Genomic DNA, 20,526 nt, shown 5'->3' with positions numbered 1-20,526 from the left:
TGTATAATAATTGAGCAAATTAAGTGGCCTAACATTTAAATTGTAAGTTCCTCGTGATAAGAGGTTGGGACTTCCTTTAGTGATAACAGCCTCAGCCAGTCTACTCTAAAAGGCAGACTTGGGACTCGGAAGGAACCTAGGCTGCTGAAAGTTGCAGGACCTCTCTTCATAGATAATAAACTGTAACAAATTCAGTGCTTTTTTCTGGGGTTATGCATACCCCTAAACATTTTGTGAATCTTTGTACTTTTGTCCATTTACTGTATTTATTTTTCCTGATTTGAACTATAAAATGGTGATTTTCTTGAGTCAAAATGAGAGTACCCCTAAACATTTTTAAAGAAAAAAAGCACTGAACAAACCTAATTGTCGTTGTAAGCAGTACTGTACAATGGAGATACTTTATAAAGTGATATTAATAAAGTCAAAATCCAAGTGGTATTATAAAGATGGGTATTTTCCTAGTTAACCTGGGTGGCCTAGAAAAGCAGCAGCTAATTTTACACATCAAAATGCACAAGCACAGCATATGGGCCACTGAACCAAGAACCACACACACATTAAAGGGGGGAAATTTTATTTTGAAAAATAAAATAAATTTAGCACTATCACAAATCACATAGAAAAGCTAAATAAAAATCAACTTCAAGCTTAAATAATTTATGTACTACAAACAGAAATGAACAGTTTCAATATTACAGCAGACAGAGCAAAATATCTGTGCAAATGAACAGTATGGCTCTATACAGTTTTATTGCAGTGACATAATAGGTATATTTGATTATTTTGAATCATCTGGTTTGCTGTACCAAATTACTTTAAAAAAAGAAATTAAGACCTGCAAGTTCTTTTGCGCATAGCCCCTCCCCCCAATTTGCAGTTAGAAAATAATGTACATCCAGCAGCATTGTAATATTTACCGTAAATTGTGCTAGGATCCTGTGTGCATCCACCTACAATTACATAGTTGCTTAACTTGCCAATGTTTTTATTTGGTGGCTATTTGTTTGAGTCAACAAAAAAATGCACCTCCGATCAGTAGACAAGATGTGAGCTTCTTAACAGCTGCTTTTACCTGAGCACCAGTACCCGATTTAAACCTTACAGACACTTAAAATGTTGTAAGAACTAACTATGTTGTGAGACTCAAGACTGTGAACCAAGACTTGCAAACACCGTGTTATACTTTGCAAGTGAGGAATGCACTTCCTTACAAATGCAATTTTAAACTTCTCACACTACAAGATCAATTAAAAACAGATTCTTTGTAGTTTTTGACAACTGAATTAACCGTAACCAGCAGCATTTTCAAGCTTCCCCGCCCCCTCTAAAATCCAGTCAAAAAATAAAAGGCAAATACTTATTAGAAGCCACAAGGTAAACACTACCCAACAGAACTTATTCAAGTTTCAGTTGCAGCTTACATTTCCTCTCAATTCAAGAAAGAATCCTATTTAAAAACAAAAACGTTAGATTTTTTCAAAAAAATAAAGAAGCAGTTTGATAGTTTAAGATAAACAACACTTTGGCTACAATCCTAAATACAAAGACCACTGAAGTCTATAGGAATCATGCCAGGAATTGGGTTGTTTAACCTATAAGTCAAGAGGTTTAACAACTGGAAGGAGTTTGGTTGTGGCTATTGGGTTCTTTGGAGACCCTCTATAGCGAACCTTCTTTTCTGACAATTTTCTCCTGAAATCACATTTGTCAGGTGTAGCAACCAGAATATTTATATTTGTGTTCGTTTTTACAACAGTTTTTGGTGCTTCGTGATTAGTTAGGTCCTCAAGGACTGACTTGGATTGATGACTGGTAGTCAGTGTCTCTTTGCAGATTGTACCAGGCCTGCTGGCTTGCTGCAATGGATGTATTAGTTGTGGGCAGGATTTGGAAGGCAGAGAATACCGATTGCAGGTAGACTCTTGCTTGCAGGTTGAGTCAGAAGAAAGCAGAGAAGCTGTAGACGTACTAGAGGTATTTTCCACGTAGGACGGCAATGCGGTTTCAAAACTCACTGATTTAACAAGAGAAGGACAGTCATCGCCAGCTTTTATTAATCTACAAGCAACTGACGGCTTGTTAGCCTCCAAGAGGGAGTTCATTCTCCGTACTGACTGACGGACGGGCGTACGTTGAAACTTAAGTGGTGATTTGGCTTTGGTTGCAGAACATGGCTCATTTAATGAAAGTTTGTTGAACCAATGTATATGGTCAGCAACCTTTCCTGGAGGGGAAAATGTAGATTTCTCAGAGGTTTCCATGTGTAGATAACATGTATTGTTTCTGTCGCCATCTTCTGGCAACTGAGAAAGAAGCTCCCCTTTTTCAAGACATTCTTTAATTTCTGAGTAACAGTATCTAAATTCTTCATCAGTTTTTTCATCTGATTCCAATGTCTCATTTTTCAGGGTGTTTGTGCTATTTAAATGCATCCCTGGAGATGTCATTATGGCCAAGTGCTCCTTTTTTATTGATCCCTCACTTTTGCTAAGATCATGGACTGGACGATTAGTCTCTGTATTGTTTGGGAAGAGGGAACTGTCTACAGCTTTGACTTGATCCATATTTGGCAGATGTTTGTTGGAGATGTTTGATTTATTCGCAGAACCTAGAAATGGAGCCTTCTGTTCTACATTTGTCAATTTCTGAGCTTGGTCTTTAGAGAGCTCTTCCTTTAGATTGAGTTCTGAAAAGCATGCAGTACCTTGTGTTAAATTTAATTTTGAAGGCTCAGTTTCAAATAAATTATGAAGGTTGCTTCCCGATTCAGAAAATGCTTTCTTAATTTTCAATAAAGTGTCTGCAGTCAAATTATTTTCATCCTCACAAAAAGAAGTTTGTTTATTGCTTTCCTGTTCAGAACTTGCATCAGTGGGTCTAGACTTAACAGGAATGATAGGTGGTATTCTAGCTGTAAGTACAGGCTCAGAAAAAGAGGTTTCTGCTTCACGACATGCCATTAAAGCAGCAGCCCTATTGCTAGTCTTCTCAGATCCTGCAGTGCTGGGGCCGGTCCAGGACATTCGGTAGGTTGTTTCATTATGTTGGTTTTCAATTTGCAAGTTTTCCTCTGACTTGCTGATGTTTTTGGAATCTTAAAAAAAACAAAAACCACACACACAGTAAGTATATCAGAAAGTTATAATCTTGCTGATTAAATTTACATTGGAACCACTTGGGATCGCCAATGTGATGCTTGTTGTTGCAGTGGTGCCATTAAGGACTTCAGCACCTACTCACTGCACTCTTAATCATGAGGTACAATGGTGGTTGCCTTTTTTCTCCCTTGAATAGTACATAGAGTTGAAGGTGGAAGTGATGCTCTTTCCCACTTCCTCTTTCAGCTGTACCTGCTTTTCAAGGCTGAAATCAGGATCTGACCAGCAGCTGAACAGAAAGCAGGGTAATCAATGAGGTAATAGGGAAAGGGAGGCAATCTGGAAGACTTTCGGGAAAGGAAAATGGAGTGGTAAAAAGTGCAATGTCACAAGTGTCAGGAGACAGCTCATGTGCATGTGCACACATAGTAAAACACATCCTTTTAAAATTCCAGTTTATTCTTGGGTTCCCCACGTCCCATAAAAAATATTCCAAAACCCCTATATCTTTCTCAATTGATTGAACCATGAAAACCTGTTGCTTACAGTGTTGCCATAGCACAAAACATGGATATGTGGTAGAAATGCTTATCATCTGCACACACTTTACAAGGGATATGTTCAAAACCACCATCAAATAATAGGTAATCTCTGGGTCCACATATATATTCCATGATTTGTGAGTTACCGGTACATACGATGACCAGAAAACTGTCATGAGAATCTGTGCCTTGGATCAATGTTCTTGTGGTGCTGGCAAGAACTGGATCTGCAATTTTTCTGTGCAGTCCACTACCATAAGCTTTTATTTGACAATTGATTTTGGGGACGGGACTTGTGTAAAATGATAAAAATTCAATATCTGCTGCTTCTGTTTGGTTTGTCTTTTTACCCAGACCCATTGGAAAAGCAAAAAATGATGATGATGTGTTTTTCTCTTTTGTTTGGAGTGGGGAGAGAAGTAATCAGAGATGTGGTACCCACAGCACTCTCAGAAAATTCCAGATGTGTCCACAGCTCAAGGCTGCAGACATCTGAATAACACATTTGCCTGTTTGCCTGTATAAAGTAAAACTTTCTACCATACGATCGTGGGTGACACCACCTCCAAGAAAAAATGCAGAAGGAACAGACACACCACACTTACGTTTTTCCTAACCTTGGGAACACAACACTGCGTATTAAACTAGTGGTCAGTACCTCAATCTCTGGTGCCATTTCAGGTTTCAGGAAGGAAGGGGGAGCAAGATTCATTTAAGCACTAAGAACGACCATATGATTTGTTTTGGTTACTTCTTTTATACCAAATATGAGATTAGATGCTCCAGAAAAATAATCACTTGTGCTCATAAATATGTGTGTTCATTTTGGTCTGTGGACTGCCCTACTCCACCCTATAGATGTTACTATCAACTCCTCTTTCGGGAAAGAGAAAGTACATGCACACCATGCTACTGTCTTGATCCACACTAATACTGCTCTCAGCATTCTTTCAGAACACGTGTGCCCAAGATCAGCTTAGTTCATCTCAGCTCCTTCTCTAAAGATTAAACAGCCAATAAAAATCTGTGACTTTAGCATTCAGCCTCAATAGTGTCTACCTGTTTGAAGATCAGAAAGCAAGAGTCCCTATAAGAGTGTCTATCAGTTTACTGCTCCAAGGAATTTGGTGTCATCAGCAAACCAGGCCACTTCATATCATTTGAAGTCAGGGCTGAGCAGTGAACAAGCTATAAAGCACCAGTCTCAACTAGGGCTGGGCAATATCTCAAATTGTCTGAAACTGGTATGTCAGGTTTTCTGGGCATCTTAGAGTTAATGATGCAAGAGGCGTTCTGATCCTGGGAGTTTAGCCTTGCCCACTGTAATACGGGCACTTTTCCTTTGTCTAGAAAAGGGGAGGTTTGGTTTCACTTTCCCCTTCTCTGCATTCTTCTGCCTTATTGCTTTGTGTTACTGCTAAATGTTAGTTTGCTGCAAGCATGCAGCTCAAGTCTGGAGGACTTGTGTGTGTGTGCTACTAAATAAAGTCTAGTTTAGTTTAGTAGCACTGGCGTCTGTCAAGTTATTTCACGACGCCACGGAGAAGCAGACCTAAAAAGCCATCGTGACGCTGTGCTTAACTCTGCAACTGGAGAACGCTAAGGGCGAAGCAGAAGTGTGCCTGGGCGCCATTGATGTCGGAGACGATCGTAAAGGTGATTGATTGCAGTGCCGGCCAGCAGCACTACTTGGGTCAAAGGTTTTATGACCCAATATCAACACTATCCAAAACAGGTTATGGATGGCTTAATGGCTTAATTGCTTTATTGCCAAGAAGCTACGCTTTGATGGCGAGGCGTCCTGAGGAGATTGATTGCCAGGACGGGAGGTCTGCATGTCTGCGGGGCCGGCAGCCGATAGCCCAGCTGGAGGACTGTTTTGTGCCATGCTTTTGAGGCACAAAGCAGGGAAACCTCACTGGTGAAGAGAAGCCGTTTTCCGGAGCTGGGAGCTGAGAGGCGAGTGCTGAGTTTGCAGCCACGTGAGTTACCTCAAGCCCCAGGGGGGAGATGGCGCAGTCCCATGAGAGTTTCGTGCCACCCTTTCCAAGGTTGGATGGGAGGAATTGGCAAGATTGGGCCAAGAAAATGGAGATATTTCTGATTGCTAAAGATCTTTGGACTTGTACTCAGAGCCCACCAGTTCAAGCCCCTGCTGATGAGGCTGCTGCAGCACTTAAGAAAGACCAGAGGGCTACTGCTCACATAGTCATGGGCATAGAGGAAGAGCTGATGGTGCACATAGACGCTGCCACTAATGCCCACCAAATTTGGGAGTGTCTTAAGCGTGTGTTTCAAAGAACGTCAGCTGGTGCCAAACTTCATACAACTAGACAGCTGTTTGAGTTACGTTTGCAAGAAGGAGGCTGTGTGCGTCAACATGTGGCCAAAATGCTGGCACTCTTCAACAAGTTGAGACAGCTGAATGTTCCTTTCTCAGAGGAACAAAAGGTCTATATCCTTCTGAGCTCACTAGACCCCAGTTATGAGACTCTTTCCCTAACGCTGGAGTCCATGCCTGCAAGCCAGTTGAATCTGGACTATGTTACTGGGAGGCTGCAGGACGAACAGGACCGGAGGCAGAGAGAGAAAGGGAAAGCTGTTAAGGGGGGTTGCTTTTTGCCTAAGCCCAGGAGTGGAGAAAACGCTGAGAGCTCTGTTAAAGCTTTTGCAGCTAAGCGCTGTTATCTATGCAATTCTGATAACCATCTTCAGGCAGACTGCGATCAGGCTGACTTCAAAGATGGTTTCCATGGCAACAGGGAGATGAAAGGAAGACCACGTCGTGGGAGAAGAGGACCTTCCAGAGCAAGCAGAGGAGGGGCTGGAGCCCACTGCAAAGCAGCTGCATATGCCTTGGTTGGAAAGACAGTTGCTACCCCCAAGCTGCGTTGGTTAATAGACAGTGGTGCAGGGAGACATCTAGCGCCACCTAGCAGCCAGTTGCGGAACTGCAGGCCGATCCAAGATGCAACTGCAGTCACTCTGGCTGATTCAACCACAAGACCTGTTACCAAAACTGGTGTTATGTTCATGCCTTGTCTTAATGATGACATTGATGTGTATGTTTTAGATGGTATGAAATTTGGTTTACTTTCTGTTTCAGCTTTAGACAATGCAGGTTATCTGGTCAGTTTTGGGAACCAGGTATGCACCATCTCCAAAGATGGGAAACAATTGGTCCAGGTGAAAGGCCATGATGGGGTGTATATGCTGGAAACTGACAACAGCGCCACAGAGAGGGCGCAGGGTGCTGAAACAAGTAATGGCATCTCTGAGGAGACTCAAGCTCAGTATGCCAACTTACCCACGCATGATCAGTGTTTGCATTTATGGCATCGCAGATTCTCGCACGTGAATTGGAAATATGTGCGCAAGCAGGTAGAGTGCACTGATGGTTGTAAAATGAAGGAGTGCTCCAAGTTTCTAGACTGTAGAGCTTGTAAAAGAGCCAAAGTGCATTCTTGCAGCTACCCATCGTCTGATAGGGTGACCAAGCAAGCTTTCGAGCTTGTGCATGCGGATCTCTGTGGTCCAATGGGGGTGCCAAGCATGGGTAATTCTCGTTATGTTCTTTGTCTCACTGATGATTTTAGTCGAGCAGGATGGATTTTCACGCTCAAAGACAAGGGGCAAACAGCGAAGGAGATTATAGAATGGGTGAAAGCAGTAGAGGTGGAGTTTGGAACCCGCGTGAAAGCGTTTCAGACAGACCGAGGCACAGAATTTACTGCATCTAAGCTGCAGGATTTCTTTCGTGCCAAAGGTATCAAGCATAGAAAAACTGCTCCTTATTCTCCTCAAGAGAATGGTGTTTCTGAGAGGCGGAATAGAACAATGCAGGAGGCAGTAGATGCTCTCTTGTTTGATTCAGGCTTGCCAAGATGCTATTGGGCTGAAGCCTGGAGAACTGTCTGCCACACTCTTAACAGGACATATAGTTCCGTGATAGGGACCACGCCCTATTTTCTACTCTATGGAAAGAAACCCAAGGTCCACTATTTTCGGACCTTCGGGGCAGAAGCTTGGGTTCTTATCCCCAGACATTTACGTAGAAAGGGCAGTCCAAGATCACAAAAGTTGATTTTCTGTGGCTACGAGACAGGTTCGAAAGCCTGGAGATTTGCTTTCCCAGATGGCGATCGTTCACGAGTCATAATCAGCAGGAGCGCTGAGTTTTGTGAGCAGCAAGGCTGGAAAAGGATTCACGGAAATCCTGAGGTGCTCACAGATCCGTTCAGCGATCTTGACTATGAAGATCAGCCAGTTACATCAGCTAGTCGTGCAGAAGGTGGTCAACCTGCTGGTGTTTCGGGCCGCATTCCCGAACACGACCAGGGTGCAGTGTCAGAGGGGGCAATCCCAAAGAGACAGGTGAAGACAGAACCAAGGAGTGCACCCACATCTCCAGAAGTAACTAGGAGAGGCAAGCGAGGTAGATCTCCAAGGTCCCCAACTGGGAAGCCCAGTCCAGGGGGACATAGCAAGCGCAGTAGGTCGCTTGGTGGTTCACCAGGCGCCAGGGACTCCCAGGCTGAGTCTAGCACGTCTGGGTCAGGGGGCGAGTCACCGGTGGTGCCACGGCGTTCCAAGCGCACTACAAAGGGGAAACCTCCTGACAGGTTCCAAGCCACTAATGTTTGGGCCGGTTTTGCTCACTGCGAACCGGAAAGTTTCGCTGAGGTGCAGAGATTACCTCAAGCAGAATCCAGCAAGTGGCAACAAGCAATGGAGAAAGAACTTAGTGCCATGAAATCTCTTGGAGTTTTCACGCTGACAACTTTGCCAGCTGGACAGCAAGCTGTGAGCTGTCGCTGGGTCTATAGATTGAAACCCACTGCAAGTGGAGAGCCACAATATAAGGCTAGATTGGTGGCAAGAGGTTTCAGCCAGAGGCCAGGAGTGCATTACTCACAAGTCTATGCACCCACGTCCCGTAGTGAAACAATGAGATTGCTTCTTGCTGTAGCAGCGCAGAGAGGCGCAGAAGCTGCTCATTTTGACATTGATGTCGCCTACTTAAATGCACCGCTGCAGGAGGAAATCTATATGCTACCTCCTCCGGGTTTTGAGGGCGACAGGCCAGGTCTAGTATGGAGGCTACACCGCTCCATTTATGGTCTCAAACAGTCCGCGAGAAACTGGAATCAGTGTCTCGACCAAGCGCTGGAGAAGCTAGGCTTCAGGAAAAGCCATGCGGACAACTGTTTGTACATAAAAGGGACAGGTCAGCAACAAGAATTGGCCCTGATCTTTGTTGACGACATTGTTCTAGTGGCCAACACAAACAAACAGGTGCAGGAGTTTGCAAGTAAGCTGAGGCAGCACTTCAAACTCAAGGAGTTGGGTCCTGTGAACATGTATCTAGGGGTTCAGATTCACAGAGACCAAGATGGCAGTTTTGTGTTGAACCAGAGCGCAAAGATTGATCAGTTGCTCAGGAAATTCAATATGGCAGACTGCAAAGGTGCAAGGACACCAATGGAAACGAGTTTTGTAACTGACAACCAGTCTGTTGAAAAAAGAGAGTTTGAGAATCAAGAGGTATATCAATCTGCTCTGGGAAGCCTGCTCTATCTCTCGCAGTGGAGCAGGCCCGATATTGCATTTGCAGTTAATCTGCTGAGCCAAGAGGCAGCAAAGCCCAGTGTGATGGCATGGAATGGGGTCAAAAGAGTTCTTAGATATTTGCAAGAGACCAAAGAGTTTAGCCTCACACTGACAGCCCAAGGTGATGAACAGCTTCAATGTTGGGTGGATGCTGATTGGGCTTGCGGCTCAGACAGAAAGTCAATTTCTGGAATAGTGGTAAAATTTGGAAGTTCTGTAATTGGCTGGAGGTCCAAAAAGCAGAGTTTAATTGCTCTATCGTCAACTGAGGCAGAGTTCAGTGCTCTTTCAGAAATGTGTCGAGAGCTTGAATTCTACAAGTGCCTAGTGCAAGAAGTGTGTGAGAAGTGTTACCTACCCATCACCATATGGGAGGATAACCAGCCATGCCTGAAGCTGGCTGAATCCGGTCAATTCAACGCACGAACCAAACATCTGGATATTCGGTTCAAAAACGTGCATGAGAGCGTTAGGACAAATGTGGTCACGCTGAAATATTGTCCTAGCGAAATGAATCTTGCCGATGGATTCACAAAGCCCTTGAGTTTCCAGAAACACGAAGTTTTCTGTGATGGGTTAAATGTTGGATGAAATGTATATATGCATATTCCCAGGATTGCGAACGAGAGGGGGTGTCAGGTTTTCTGGGCATCTTAGAGTTAATGATGCAAGAGGCGTTCTGATCCTGGGAGTTTAGCCTTGCCCACTGTAATACGGGCACTTTTCCTTTGTCTAGAAAAGGGGAGGTTTGGTTTCACTTTCCCCTTCTCTGCATTCTTCTGCCTTATTGCTTTGTGTTACTGCTAAATGTTAGTTTGCTGCAAGCATGCAGCTCAAGTCTGGAGGACTTGTGTGTGTGTGCTACTAAATAAAGTCTAGTTTAGTTTAGTAGCACTGGCGTCTGTCAAGTTATTTCACGACGCCACGGAGAAGCAGACCTAAAAAGCCATCGTGACGCTGTGCTTAACTCTGCAACTGGAGAACGCTAAGGGCGAAGCAGAAGTGTGCCTGGGCGCCATTGATGTCGGAGACGATCGTAAAGGTGATTGATTGCAGTGCCGGCCAGCAGCACTACTTGGGTCAAAGGTTTTATGACCCAATATCAACACTATCCAAAACATGGTATCATGATCGGAATGCCATACCTGTTTCAGACAATATATCTTTACAGTGCTCAGCTCTAGTCCCAACATAGATTATTGGGAGAACCCCAGTTCTTACATCCCTCCATTGTGGGTACTGTCTTTATTCCTACTCTGTTTCCTGTTTGTTAACCAGTGAATTTTCAACCAATAAAACCTACCTTTGCAGAAGCCTAGCTCATTCTTATTTAGTAATACTTGTTCTGCTGTATGCTTGGTAATTTTATTTATAATATAGAAAGTAACATTTGACACTTTCAGCAGTAAACCAAATTTACCTTTTTTTGTTATAGATTCGCCAACACATGGGCTTAAAAATGCAGCTGTCTTTCCATAATTCTCCCCACTTTCAACATTTTGTTGACTTGCAAGTCGACGACCAACATTTTCAGATCTGTTGCTAGGCTGATGCTCCACTGCAGTATTCTTTTTAGGATAAAAAAAGTTTATTTTATGTAGACAGCACAAATGCTTTACTGCTTTTACAATTTAAGGAAAGCATCAGAATTAAAAGATGCTGCTGTACTATATATTTAAACAAGGAATGCAATGAAATCTTGCAATGTTAAGTCTGTCTGTTTATCATGTGAATGGAGAAATGTAGTGTGTGCATTGGGAATTCATGGTAGCAGCACAATCCAAAGTCTATAGGAATAACTGGCTACAACTGAGAAAAAGCTGCAAATGGCAAGAGATAACCAAGTGGCTGTAGAAGAGGAACACAAACAGGGGTCAGCTATTGGGACCTAGCTGAGTGGGTGAACAAGGGACAGAGAAATGGCAGTAGTACAGACCTTCATGGACTTCAGCATGCAGTATTTAGACTTTGTGACATTGGCTAAATATTCTCCATCATATGGATTAAACTTCAGCCCCTTAGTTACTTACTCACTTATTAAAAACAACCTAAAACATAAATACTGTAGCCCGGGAAAGGCTCTTGAAAACTAGAGGTTACAATTGGAACAAGATCACAAGTAATCAAGAGAGAGGGGCTCCCTGCTTCAGCTCCAATGCATATCTGCACAGAGAATGCAGTTTGTTTACTTAAAATCATTTATAAATACTTAATATTTTTTAAATCTCAAAGTGCTGCTGCTGCACAATATCATTAAGACAAAAACTCAACATAAAACTAATAAAACAGTAATATACAAATGCACACAAACAGCCTGAATTTATGGATCATGGAAATATTTGATTACTTTAAAAGCATTTAAAAATTGGTTAACATTAAAAAAATTCTCTACAGTTGCAACAATTAACTGAAAGCTCCGCAAGACTGAAAGCAATCACTTCTCTTAAGAGTGAAAAACAATAACGAGATGTTAAATAGTACCTCTTTGCTGCTCCTCCCCAAAATGAACTTTAATCGCAATGACCTGCGCACCATTTCTTTCCGACTAACCTTAGGAGAAAAGCAACCCATTTTTCCAGACTCAACCCTGAAAAGAATGAGAAATAAGCTGAGTACACATTGTCCTCAACTCAAATACCCTAGTTTTAAGTCAATAATGTACATATTTTGGCTTGGATCATCCCAAGTAGAGTTTCACTCAAACGGTACTGCTACTGGCAAAAAAGGGTGCAGGAAGAAGCTTTGGCAAGTTCCCTCTGTGCTCTTCAAAAATCTGCTCTGGAGAGTTGAGACCCCACTGAATAATGTGACCCCAACAGTCCCTTAAGCCTAAAACAGGCCATTTATACCTAAATTGTGGGAGACGGTGTGAAAGACTGTACAAAGTTCTACCCTGTTAAATTATTTGAAAATACATTTGATGATGCACCGAGAGGGTGGGAGTCAAAATATAAACTCCAGTTTTTAGAAGAACCAAGGTCACAGAATTCAGTTAACTCATTTCACTTAGAAATTGTACTTAATTTAGAAAATTTAGAGTTCTATATAGACTTCTTTAAACATCATGAAACATAGGTAGCATTTCCCCCTCTGTTCCTGCAATGCCAATCTTCTGACAAACTTACCTATGTACTTTTTTGCTGGCAATTCTTTTGCTTCTTCGACTTCCTACACTAGGCAGGTGCTTTTCACTACTGACTGAGATAGACACAGAACTCTGAGGTGATACACCAGGGCTTGTTTCAAAATGAGCTGTGAACAGGTTAGAGAGAAGTGTTTAAATGATCTATTGTTAAAATAACTACAGAATTATTTCCCCCTTTAAAAACCTATGATCTGGGTCTCCATTTTTTACTGAAAATTTGTAAGTTCTCATTAAAGTTGTTCAAGAAATTGTGTATTTAACTGTTTTCAAATCAGTTCTTGAAGATAGAACGTCTCTCTTGGGACTTAACCCATCCACTCTCCTTTATATGCCTTTTCATACATATGTTAGGGAAGCTGATTTGTCTCCCATGCCAATCCATACCTTAGCCCAATGCATGAGAGGGCTCATAATGCAACTACAATTAGGAACATAAACAATAAATGCAAAACAGTCTTCTTTATGTAGCCATGTTTGACTGCAGTAACTCTACAATTTTGTAAGGCAAAGAGGATTACCATGAGGGACAGAATTCTGAACTGATTAGGTTGGAGAAAATATTTAAATAATCATTACTTTACCTGAACCAGGTGTTGATCCAACGCTAAAAAGGCTACTTGGTAGCAATTCAAGAGCCAAGTTATGCCTGATAGATCGCCTTTTCTTGTTAGAGAAACCTTGAGAGGAATCAGCTGGATATTTACGTTTAAAATTTGGAGTAAGTATCACTGGAGTCACTGATGAAAAGACTGTAAAGAAAGCAACAGATGCAATAAAAACTTTAAAATGGCAAACAGCAACAAGATAAAACTGCTGTACAGTTGAAACAGTGGAACTTGGTATTTGCGCTAAGTAGCTAGAGCAGGTCTGGCACTCACATTTTTATATGTGAAATAACAAGAGGTAGAAGTTAATAGAAAATACAGATAGGAAACATTTTTAAGTGGTTGCTTGCTTCCTCCTGCAGTTAGTAAAATTCCTGCCTTTAAAAAAAACAACAACACAACTTTTATTTCCAAAACTTCTAGAAAGTCTCACCTCCCCTTGCAGATGACAAACATTTAAAGCCATGCACTCTTTGCAATGTTAGACAAGGATATCTCACTGGCAAAATTTATTTAGGAGAAAAGCAATGTTTCTGAAGGAAAATGTACCCAAGTTAAGGGAGATTCTTTAGTAATTTGCATTGATGGATACCATATCAATGGCACCTAAGCCCCAGTATGCAGTAGCAAAAAGCAGCCCAGTTTTTAACTCTGAAACTCAGACCGTTACAAGCAGTGCAACAGCAAGGGCAATCAAGCCAGTATTACAGACTTGTTATGGTAATCTGCAGCACCTTATCCGAGCACAGTCTTGTTATAAAATGCACAAGTCTTGAGGACAAGGTATGAAGTGCTCCATGCAAATGCACTATACCTACCATGCCTGTCTCTCTGTGGTGTAGTGGAGGGGGTTCTGTTAGATTTAAGTTTATTCAGAGCTCCACTAACAATATCTGAAATTGAAGACACACCAAGCAATCAAGCTTTCACTAGGAATTTTATATTGCTCAATTTCTAAATATAAAGTGATTTTTGTTATTAAAAAAGAGAAAAGATAGCTTCTTAATGATGCATCAATTTTTATACTTCTGCTTAAGCTGAAACCCGATTTGTCAAAATTGTTATGTGCCGTTATCAAGCTGATCCTTTAAAAAGTTACTGTTTCATCACAATGAATCCCAGTCGTGCTGACAGAGTTCTGATGCATGCAAGATGCATACAACTGTTGCAGTAAGTACTTGTTTCGCTCTAAGGTCCTACCTCTTAGGTTAGCGCATTTATGCCAGCCCCATGAAATGGAAAATGGTATTCAGAAACACTTCACTAGAACCTTTAAAAGTATTCAGTTAAAAGATTTGGGTTCCTTACCATGAAGGTTCATTTTTTGCCTGTGGAGACATTGATTATGTAAGCTGTATCTCTTTCATTCAGCCAAGGCAGGGACTTGTGACTAGGCAATTTGATTATCCTCTCCCTCCCCTTCTGGCTCCTCCTCCAGTTCGGCACCATGTCCAAGCAGAAGGGATCTCGTAAGAAACATTAGGTTTATTTAAGAAAAGTGGGTGGGTGGGGGCAGCCATATAGTAGTAGGAAAAGGAAAAAAGCCTGCCACAAACAAACTTTGATTGGGAGTTTTCCTGCATGCAAGCAAACAGCTATTTGAATAAAATAATGCCACAACTTGAGTGTGGCAGTGGCTCTCTCTACGTTCTCAGGAGCATCCTTGGCATAACCTAGACATTAGGCAGACCCTCGAGTTACTCATTCAAAGAGCAGGGGCCTTTAGATAATCTTTACAGCTGTTCCTTTTTATTCTGTGTCCCTGGTCATAGGAGGGGGTGAGAAGTGACCGGTTTCACTGTAGCACACTGAATCAAGGCCCACATAACATTGGCCTATGAATCCCAGTGCTTACCCACTCCATTGTGCATTAATGATATCTGCAAAGCAGCTGCATGGTCACTGGTTTCCATTTTAATGAGCCACTATTAAGATAGGTCTACACATGCAATAAGAGTTCTCCAGAACCTACTACTTTCTGACTAGCCACCTTTATTTCTGCCTGCTCTTTGTCTATCTGCAGCTTTTGTATGTCTCTCAAAATGGATTTCTCCCATGCCACACTGAGAATGGAACATCAGTTTTTCAAAAGAGGGGGAAATTAACTCTTGGGATACGTGGAACATGTTGTCAACCTTCACATGAAGACTGATCAGTTCTCAGAACAACTCTATCCTTATGAAAAATACAGAGGTTCTTGTTAACTGATAAGGAACTGGGCTCAAATGAGTCTTGCTTATGGTGATCAATGTGACTGAGCAAGGTTAGATAGAATGGAACTGTCTTAAGGGGTTCAAACAGCATGTGAGATAAAGCATAAAAGTTTGTGTTTAATTGCCAGGAAGGAAACTGGTGGGCAGGCAGATTAAGGAAGCCCCTCTGACAAATCTCTTTCGATGAGGATATGAACCCAAAAGTTTGGCGCTGAAAGAAGAGAAGCACTTAGGCTTCTTGCTTGAGGCCATTTTGTCCAAGACCTTGTTGCATGCCTGGTTAGGTAAAAGCAAGAATTCTGATGCTTGTTTCGCTATGGATCTTCAAGGTGGAGAGATCACTTGCCAGATTTTGAGAATCCTCACTGGTGAGAGGGATAAGAGACCCCACAACATACAGGTCATCACCCCAGATGAAGTATCCTACAGAATGGTTAAGGACAGCTATTGAGGAAATTTGAGAAAAAACATATTTCTACAGATGTTCCAGAGGTCCTGCATGGCCCTGGGGGTGGAAGCTAACCTGATGAGGTCAGGTACTTGAGGCTCAGTAGGAAGCACAAAGATTAGAATCTCTTTTCTGGGGTAACAAATTCCTTTGCCTCTTTCTCCAATAAGTGGGTGATGCCTGCTTTTATCATTCAATGTTTCTGAATGGACATGGAGGTTGGGGATGAGCAGACACTGTCCCAAGACAGTCAAACAAGTACTATCATGTATTGTGCATTACAAAATGGAAAATGGAGCCACTCCCCACTGGGATCTGGATGTCAGAATGGTGCTTGTTTGGCTTGGTTTAAGTTGTGAAGTTCTGGTTCCTGAGGAATGACAGTGCCAAAAAGGTTTGGTGCTCCTGAAGTCTTGACAAAAGGAAGAGGACTGTCTCTTTGACTGCAGCCTGCCTTCTCCTGGAAACAGACAGTACATCCTTGTGTCTCTGCTAAAACCTCCTTCAGTGCTTCCTCTCCAAGGAGGCCAGCTTCTTTAAAGGGGACTAAAGCTAGATTACTTTGGGATGCCAATTCTACATTCCAGTGTTTTAGCCATGTTGACATTCTAGTTACAACACCAACCACAATGGCTTTGGTGAAAAATTAACACATCCATTGTGGCATCAATCTAGATAATTGTGGGGTGCTCCCTGTGTAGCTTATCTAGTTAAAGTCTAGAACTGGAGTTAAGTGCTTGAACTACAAATGGCTGGCCTTATGGGAAAAGCTATGTCCTCATAACCCTCTTTAAGGTCAAATCAAATATCTCCCCCCCCCCTTCCTGGAAGGGGACATCACAATTCCATTCCAACTCTGACAGCAGGGCTATTATGGGGCTTGTTGCTCTAATGTACCATTAATGTGGTGCCCTCCAGATGTTGCTGGATACCAACTCCCATCATTCCTGGCCACTTGTCATTCTGGCTGAAGCTGATGAGATTTGCAGCCCAACAGCATCTGAAGGGAATGTTAGGCTATCCATGCTGTAATTGTGTCCACTGCTAAATTTATTGCTGCCTAAATGTATAGTCCACTTTAACTCAAGTATCTAAAACCCACAGGGGAAATAATCCTCTAAGGAAATTTTGTTGCTGGCAGAAGAGCAGCTTCTTTGGAAGTGCCATGTGCTGGATCCTGCTCAAGAATGCAAACCTAAGGCAGAAATCATGTTGTCAATAAAGTAAATACTGTAATCATAATCATTAAGCCATCTTATAGCTCCAAGAGTCCTCTGTATCAAACATGTCACTTGACTGTCCCTCTTTTCTCTCTCAAGAGATGGTAGCAGGAGATATCCTGGATGAGGTAATATTCTGGGTTTTGACCCATACAGCAGGGGAGGTTGGATTTGGGTAGATTTTTCCTTTTGGATGTGGTATGTGGGTAGGAGACTGGTGTTCAGAAATGCTCATGTGAAACTTCAGCTTGACTAGATTTAGGGTCAGCACTGACAAATTCTCCTTCCTTGGAATAGTGATGGACTGAGATGTGAAGAAAATCAGATGAAGTTGAGGAAAAGCAGCTTGAACACTTGTAGGAAGGTTGGACACTCAGAACTAAACTCCTTAATAATATCAGCTAGGAGAGAATCTTTGAAACTTTGCATGAATTCTTTTTCTAAGAAAAAAGGAGAACTTTTAAATGGATAAACTGTCCTTTTTTGAAGGTAGTGGTACCTTGGTAGTCGAACGGCTTGGCTCTCGAACAAATCGGCTCCCGAATGCCACAAACCTGGGAGCAAGTGTTCTGGTTTGTTCCGAACATCCAATGTGGCTTCCGATTGAGTGCAGGAAGCTCCTGCAGCCAATTGGAAGCCGTGCCTTGGTTTTTGAACAGTTTTGGGAGTCGAACAGACTCCTGGAACAGATTAAATTCGAGAACCAACGTACCACTGTATGGGAGTTTCTTGAGTGGTGCCACAGGCCCAAGCAGGAGGTGAAGGTTGCAGTAAGGGACAAAAGGAAAGGAAAGCATTTTCCCACATGTACCCCTCAGCTACGTAAGGGAGAAGTACACACTGCAGGGGGGAATTTAGTGCAGGAGAACTGGGGGTGGGAGAGGAAGAAGAATTGAGGAAAAGTACATAGGCCTGAGCTCTAAAGTAGAGGAGGAACTCTGCTTTGGGCAAAGGCAGGGACGAAAACAGAAGCAGAGGACAAATAAAGCAGCCTAGTTACATGATCCTGCCTTGGACAAATGAGAGTTCCACTCTGTGAAACTATGAAGCATAATGTTGTTAGGCCCTGCTGCCCTTCAACAAACTTTTAAACAGTTTTTTCCCCCCTGAAGGTTAGGAAGACCCAGGATAATTTTCTTCCACCTGGACTCCCTACCTTTAATCTGCCCAGCAAGGCTGGAAAGTAAGCTTCCTGCAAAGAAATGGGTTAAAATGACCAAAGTGTTAAATAATCCTTCCATAACAATTTGACACAGAATTTTCTTCGCACAGTTAATACTTTTCAAAAATAATTAAACAGAATGAACATAGGGGGAAAGCAAATATTTTAAAAAATTCACAAACCCAAAACACAGGTCCAGTTTGTACATAATTTGCATGCAATTGTTTTAAACTGTTTTTAATATTTTATCTTTAAATTTGCTGAGACCTGCCCTAGGACCATGTGGTGGGAAATAAATAAATAAATAAATAAATACTTAAATACTGCTGCTGCTGCTGCTGCTGCTACTACTACTACTAATAAATAATAAGCCAATCTATGGCTTAGTGCAAACAAGCAGGTTACTGGAGCAAAAATCATGACTCCTGTGCTCCACCCTGGCTGCTGCCACCACACTATCCAAAGCTAAGCCAAAGTTTACCCTGATACTTCCAAACCTGGGCATGCCTTGCTAAGATTAACCACAAATGGTAAATCAAAAACAAACTTTGGTTGCAGCTCATGGTTTGTTTGGAGTGAGACAACCCCAAGCCTGGGTACAGAGGTTATGCTAAGCTAAGCCATGCTTAGCTACAGCAGCTAGTCATGATCTTTGATCCAAGAACCTTTAGTTTATTCACAGTATGTCATAGTTTAGCTTAGCATTGTGTGAATCAGGCCATAGTAAGCAATCATGTGCTAAATATCAACATCACATCAGCTTATATCTAAAACTCAGATATGAAATTAGCACTATTGCTAGTGGAACTGCTCACTAGTGCTAAAAGTCTGCCCATATATACATAAAATAAGAAACAGTGAAGATCTTACATCATATTTACCATGTTCACTGATAAATCTGCAATCTGTTACATATGCAGACTGCAATCTCAAGTATGTTAGGTCACTAAGGGCAACTTAGTTAAGGTTTCAAGAGCAGCTAGCTTTTCTATGATCTATGGCAAAATAATCAAATTTCCCTTGCCACCTGATAGAGGACACAGAAATATGAGTGTACAAACCAATACTGTTAAATAGATGTAAAAGTGTGCTCCTTAAGCACAAGACAAAAAACAGCACACTACTTATTACCCAAGGACAATTTAAATGCTCTATTCCTGTCCAACTATTTCCTTCTAATTCATAAGGTAGACCAGAAACCACTTATGGACCAAAAAAAAAAAAAAAAAAAAGCATTACACATACTGATTTATAGGTGTGTGGTCAAAACATGTATCTATAAATCAACTGTTAAGCAACCTGCTCCCAGAATCAAAATACATTCCACATACACGACTCATTGAAATTAAGGATTCTTATCATTAACATTAAATGTAAGTGTACTTTCCCCTTTAGTTTAGCAATTTGAAGGTTCTTGTATAGCTACTTTCCCCTTGTTACAGGTAAGTGCAAGGGGAAGCACACTCACCTCCCATGCTCCTCCTCCTCCTCCTCCTCCTCCTTGTGGGTTCACCTGGAGTTTCACCTTCACTTTCTTCATATTCTTGCCGCGAAGGAGTGGAGACAGGATCATCAATGCCAAGCATAGTAGGTATCTTTTTCAGGATGAACTTTGGTACATGCCCTGATTTAGGGAACAATTGATATGTATGTTATGCGGTGATTCCATTCCATAAGCCCACTCCAACCCTGCCCTTTTTCATGGTGTCTTTATGACTTGGGGGGGGGGGGGAACACTGTACTTCTGGGTCCAGTGCCATGCGCATGTTCGCAATTGTGCATCACTCAGACACACCCAACCCAGGAGTTGACCGTACAAGGAATATAACAACTGCTTAAAATTTCTATGTCACAATTTTTTTTATCACCTTACCTATTTCTTCTGCATGATCAATAAGTGTCTGCAGAACTGCCGCCTGCAAACGAAGCTTTCTCTCTGTATGAGCCGACATCTTGTCAGCTTCATTTGATTGCAAGAGGTTCGGAACAAAGATAACTGCCAGGTTGCTACTGCTCATTTTGTTCTCAGTGGAGCTGGAAAAGAAAACCAAAAAGAGAATGGCACCAGACGTTTCATACTAGTATACAATTTCATATTTTTAGGCTGCATGCAATTATTATTTCCCCTGGACAAACTGCTAGTCAGCACTGCACTTGAAGAGCTCTTGCGCATTGGCTCATTAATACAGCTATTTTCTAGACCTTCTGCAACTAGCTTATCCTAAGCAGCATAAGATTCTGGTTCCTCAAGCTTGTAGCCATCTTGCGCAAGGAGGAAAAAAAAGTAAAAAAGCACTTCAAGTCATGTGGGAGCTACTTTGGAACCTACACCATGTTTTCCCAAGTTTAACTATTGCTGTTAATTATCTCATATTGGCACGGAATTAAGAAGGGAGCATTTTCAACATTCCCTATTGGATATGGGGAAGTACTGGGGTAGGGAGGAAGAGACATGCAGGGAAACTCAGAGTAAGCAGCAG

At 42.0% G+C, this 20,526-nt stretch overlaps 1 protein-coding gene across 2 annotated transcripts; it reads right to left on the bottom strand.

Annotated features, from left to right (window-relative positions):
• Window positions 1–1,483: 1,483 nt before the first annotated feature.
• On the bottom strand, window positions 1,484–20,112 carry ARHGAP11A (Rho GTPase activating protein 11A). 2 transcript variants are annotated; one of them, XM_033144750.1, is made up of 8 exons: window positions 19,920–20,112; window positions 19,515–19,670; window positions 13,822–13,896; window positions 12,980–13,147; window positions 12,379–12,505; window positions 11,735–11,840; window positions 10,674–10,821; window positions 1,484–3,097 (listed from the first exon to the last, which is right to left on the bottom strand). In XM_033144750.1, the coding sequence occupies exons 1-8, from the start codon at window positions 20,062–20,064 to the stop codon at window positions 1,596–1,598; spliced, it is 2,427 nt and encodes an 808-aa protein (XP_033000641.1). In that variant the 5' UTR covers window positions 20,065–20,112; the 3' UTR covers window positions 1,484–1,595. The 2 variants fall into 2 exon arrangements, with proteins under 2 accessions (XP_033000641.1, XP_033000650.1); XM_033144759.1 differs by lacking the exon at window positions 13,822–13,896.
• Between the last annotated feature and the right edge of the window lie 414 nt (window positions 20,113–20,526).

This window comes from Lacerta agilis, chromosome 1 (genome assembly GCF_009819535.1).
Source record: "Lacerta agilis isolate rLacAgi1 chromosome 1, rLacAgi1.pri, whole genome shotgun sequence".
Lineage (NCBI taxonomy): Eukaryota > Metazoa > Chordata > Lepidosauria > Squamata > Lacertidae > Lacerta > Lacerta agilis.
This window is presented reverse-complemented; position numbering and strand designations above follow the sequence as displayed.

Coding starts and splice junctions, on each gene's coding strand:
- ARHGAP11A (XM_033144750.1), bottom strand. CDS start 20,064: ATGAGCAGTAGCAACCTGGCAGTTATCTTTGTTCCGAACCTCTTGCAA. Junction 13,897..19,514: donor GAGGAGGAGGAGCATGGGAG/GTGAGTGTGCTT, acceptor CTTCAATTTCAG/ATATTGTTAGTGGAGCTCTG. Junction 10,822..11,734: donor TGGGGAGGAGCAGCAAAGAG/GTACTATTTAAC, acceptor TATCCTAAAAAG/AATACTGCAGTGGAGCATCA.